This window comes from Etheostoma cragini, unplaced genomic scaffold (genome assembly GCF_013103735.1).
Source record: "Etheostoma cragini isolate CJK2018 unplaced genomic scaffold, CSU_Ecrag_1.0 ScbMSFa_596, whole genome shotgun sequence".
NCBI lineage: Eukaryota > Metazoa > Chordata > Actinopteri > Perciformes > Percidae > Etheostoma > Etheostoma cragini.
The window spans coordinates 2,000-6,259 of record NW_023269201.1 but is presented as its reverse complement, the minus strand read 5'-3'; the positions used below and the strand labels follow the sequence as shown (position 1 = coordinate 6,259).

The window sequence follows — 4,260 nt, the reverse complement described above, 5'->3', positions numbered from 1 at the left end:
GTTGTGTAGACGTGGACTCACTAGCGAGGGGAACAAGAGGATCTTTTGTGGTTGTGTAGTTGTGTTGTGTAGTTGTGTAGACGTGGACTCACTAGCGAGGGGAACAAGAGGATCTTGGCGATCTTCCCGAACGGCTCCACCACCGTCCTCAGGTAGGCCTGGTCCACACACTGAGCCGGGAACTTCACACACACCACTTTACCTTTCTCTGCCTCCTGACACAAACACACACACACACACACACACACACACAGACACACACACTGTATTATTTAAGCGTTCACCAGCAGCAGATAAAGTTACCTTAATGCCGTCTTCGGAGTCTTTACCTTCTTTTGGGGTTTTTTGTGTGTCTGTTGCTCTGAAACACAGAAAAACAACACGTTAGAGACAACAAGGACAATGGGACAGACAGATAGAAACAACGAGGACAATGGGACAGAGAGATAGAAACAACAAGGACAATGGGACAGACTGATAGAAACAACAAGGACAATGGGACAGACTGATAGAAACAACGAGGACAATGGGACAGACTGATAGAAACAACGAGGACAATGGGACAGACTGATAGAAACAACGAGGACAATGGGACAGACTGATAGAAAACAACAAGGACAATGGGACAGACTGATAGGAACAACGAGGACAATGGGACAGACTGATAGAAAACAACGAGGACAATGGGACAGACTGATAGGAACAACGAGGACAATGGGACAGACTGATAGAAAACAACGAGGACAATGGGACTGACTGATAGGAACAACAAGGACAATGGGACAGACTGATAGAAAACAACGAGGACAATGGGACTGACTGATAGAAACAACAAGGACAATGGGACAGACTGATAGAAACCACCAAGGACAATGGGACAGACTGAAAACAACAAGGTGGGTTTACTAGCGCTCTGATTGGCTGCCTGGGGCGGTTGGGCAGGCTTCTCTTCATTCTTACTCTGCTCCGATTGGCTGTCAACGCATAAATGAGAGAATAGTATTTAAGATAATGAACTGTAATCTGAGCATCTCTTTATTAATAATAAAAATAATAATAATAATAATAATAATAATAATAATAATAATAATAATAATAATGTATTCTGACCTGCTGATCGTCTCCAGGCGACAGTCCCAGCCGGGACACCTGCAGAAGAAATGTGATAAACACAAACAAATTAAATAAGTCTGATTGTCTTAGGGTTAGGAATGAGAGGGGGGAACGCCAGAGCAGGGGGAATGAGAGGGTTAGACGCCAGAGCAGGGGGAATGAGAGGGGGACACGCCAGAGCAGGGGGAATGAGAGGGGGGAACGCCAGAGCAGGGGGAATGAGAGGGGGGAACTACCGGAGCAGGGGGAATGAGAGGGGGGAACGCCAGAGCATGGAGAATGAGAGGGGGGGAACGCCAGAGCATGGAGAATGAGAGGGGGGAACGCTAGAGCATGGAGAATGAGAGGGGGAAACGCCAGAGCAGGGGGAATGGGAGGGGGGGGAACGCCAGAGCAGGGGGAATGAGAGAGGGATACACCAGAGCAGGGGGAATGAGAGGGGAAACACCAGAGCAGGGGGAATGAGAGGGGAAACGCCAGAGCAGGGGGAATGAGAGGGGGGAATGCCATACCTAAAATGATTTAGGTAAATGGGTCAATTGAGGGTTAAGAATGAATAAACATAAAAAAAGAGTTATCAACTAAAGAAATGTTAGTCGACTGAACCAGAACCCCAGACTAGTCGAGTATTTGACAAAGAGGGGACAGCCATAGTGGTGTTGGGCTGTTTACTGTAGTAATAACCCTCACGATGTCCTCGGGTCAAATTTGGCCTTTGAAGCAAACTCAAAATATCAACATTAGAAATATAAAATAACTTTGGAAAAAACTTTTTTTTTTTTTTTTTTAAACCCACAACGTTGACGCGAAGGCAACACAAGGGTTAAGGGAATTTCCCCACTGTGGGAGGGAGAGAGAGAGAGAGAGAGAGAGAGAGAGAGAGAGAGAGAGAGAGAGAGAGAGAGAGAGAGAGAGAGAGAGAGAGATGTTTATTGATCCCAAGAAAAATGGGAAATTCCTGTGTTACAGCAGCAAAATCAGTCACAAAGCACAAAATATAAATATAAATGAAATACTAGAAAAAATATACATACATACAATATACATGAAATAATAATACAAATAAAGTAAAAAGACAAATATATTTGAATATGTACATGATGGGGGAACAAAAATGTGCAACTGCTTAAATAATATGCTAAAATGTGCTAAAATGTAAAAATGTATGCTTCATGTAAATGTAAGCAAACCAAATGTGCAGGTTGCGTTAGTGCTAATTTAGATTCCGGTTGCCTAGAAACGCACGTTAGGACGCCGCGGGGGGAACGTACTTCTGCAGCAGGTTGAGCTGTCCGTCTGCATGGTGAGGCCCGTTGATATGGATCTGCCACACCTGGAACAAAACAACAACAAGCACCATGAACAAACCGGTCTCCCTGGACTTGCTCGTGACAGCTGCAGCCCCCCACCCCCCCCCCCCATCAGACTCTGTTCAGAGAGCGGGTTCCAGGCGCGGGACGGGGGACTCACCTTCTTGGACATCACAGTTATATCACACAGACAGCACGAGTACGGGAACGTCGGCGGAGACACCCCGTGGAAGTCCAGGGCTTCTTTCTTGGAGGGCAGGGGGGCGGCGGCGGTGTGGCTGCTACTGCCCCCGCTCCGGATGGAAGAAGACTCAAAGAGGGGTTTCGGACGCTGGTCTACAGGAGGCAGAGCCGGGCCCGGCTGAGAGAAACGGGAAGGACGAGTTCTCTTCTTTCGCCCTGCTGCTGAGCTGAAAGAGGGGGGACCCTGAGAGGAAACTGCACCGGCATCTGGGACATAATCAGACCGCCCCGGTCTGTGGTCGTAGTCCAGAAAGGATCCTGGAGCCCTGTCTGAACCAGTTTTTATGTACTCAGAGAGTCCTGGTCTAAGATTTTGGTCCTGAGAGGAAACTGGGCCGGCGTCTCTGCCTGTCTTACCATAATCAGAGGATCCAGGACTAAAGTTGAAGTTCAGAAGGGGAACTGGAGCGCTGTCTCTGCCCATGTGGCCGTACTCAAAGGGGCCCGGTCTGTGCTGGAGGTTCTGAGAGGAAACTCTGCTGGAGTGGCCAAAATCAGGGAGAACCGGGGTAAAGTTGAAGTCTAGAAGGGAAACTGGAGTGGGGTCTTTACCCTTCTTGCTGAGGTCAGAGGATCCTGGTCTAGGATTGTAATCTCGAGAGGAAACTGAACTGTAGTCTCTGCCGGTTTGGCCAAACTCAGAAGCAACCGAGCCAAAGTTGTAGTCTAGAACCAACACCGGAGCGGCATCTTTACCTGTCTTGTTAAAATCAGAGTCTCCAGTTCTGTGTTGGCAGTCTTGAGGGGAAACCGGACTGTAGTCTCTAACCGTCTGGCCGTACCCGTAGGATCCGGGTCTCTGTTGGAAGTCCACCACGTAGCTGGAGGAAGACAACAACCATGGCGGGTCTGTTCTCCTGGGATTCGCCCAGTGGTCCAGCTCCAACGACACCGGGCCGGGTGTTGCCGGGTCCGGCGGGTAGAGGGGCAGATGGCTCCTGGGGGGGAGCCAATTGCCGGCGGCAACAGTGGAGGAGGAGGAGGAGGGGGAGGGGTTGACAGCAGGGAGACGGGAAGAGCTGAGGGGGTATGAGGAAGAGGGGAGGCGAAGAGACGGAGCAGTGGAAGGGAAAGGTTTGATGGTTCCCCTCTTTCCTTTCACGGGGACGGGGACCCTCTTTCCTTTGATCTGCCTCAGGACCTGGGGCAGGGACTCCACGGTGAGGACCTCTTCGGGGAGCTCGGCCAGCAGAGCCAGATCGGCGGGCTCCAGCCCACAGCTGCTCAGGACGCCGAGCGCGCCGTCCTGCGACCACGGAGCACCCCTGGAGGACGGGGACTCCCTGGGGGGCCTGGAAAAGTCCGATGGCGAGGCGTGGAGGCGGTCCGAGGAGCCGCGCGGGCCGCCACGTTCTGATGATGAAGCGTGGCGGTGGTCTGTGGAGCCGAACCGTCTTGGACCAGGTCTGAGATCGGAGTCAGAAGGCGGGCGCCTGCGCGGGTTGTTGCTGTGAGACATGGCGGGAGGAGAAACGCTCGCGGCGCTTCCTGCAGACAGAAGGTGTCAGGGAAGACAGAACATGTAAAACCGAACTCACAGCGACGGAAACGCCCGCGGGGGGGCGGGGGGGGGGGGGGGGGGGGGGGGGGGGGG

General features: G+C 51.5%; 1 protein-coding gene across 2 annotated transcripts; it reads right to left on the bottom strand.

Annotated features, from left to right (window-relative positions):
* Positions 1-91: 91 nt before the first annotated feature.
* On the bottom strand, positions 92-4,221 carry LOC117941354. 2 transcript variants are annotated; one of them, XM_034866399.1, is made up of 5 exons: positions 2,584-4,221; positions 2,385-2,446; positions 907-1,149; positions 330-361; positions 92-215 (listed from the first exon to the last, which is right to left on the bottom strand). In XM_034866399.1, exons 1-3 carry the CDS (start codon positions 4,123-4,125, stop codon positions 978-980), a joined length of 1,776 nt encoding a protein of 591 aa, XP_034722290.1. In that variant the 5' UTR covers positions 4,126-4,221; the 3' UTR covers positions 92-215; positions 330-361; positions 907-977. The 2 variants fall into 2 exon arrangements, with proteins under 2 accessions (XP_034722290.1, XP_034722288.1); XM_034866397.1 differs by having other exon boundaries at positions 2,385-4,221.
* Positions 4,222-4,260: the final 39 nt, after the last annotated feature.

Excerpts from the sequence above, each read along its gene's own strand:
- LOC117941354 (XM_034866397.1), bottom strand. The coding sequence starts at position 4,125 with ATGTCTCACAGCAACAACCCGCGCAGGCGCCCGCCTTCTGACTCCGAT. Across the intron at positions 1,150-2,384 it reads CAGCTCAACCTGCTGCAGAA|GTGTCCCGGCTGGGACTGTC; the intron begins GTACGTTCCCCC and ends TTTCTTCTGCAG.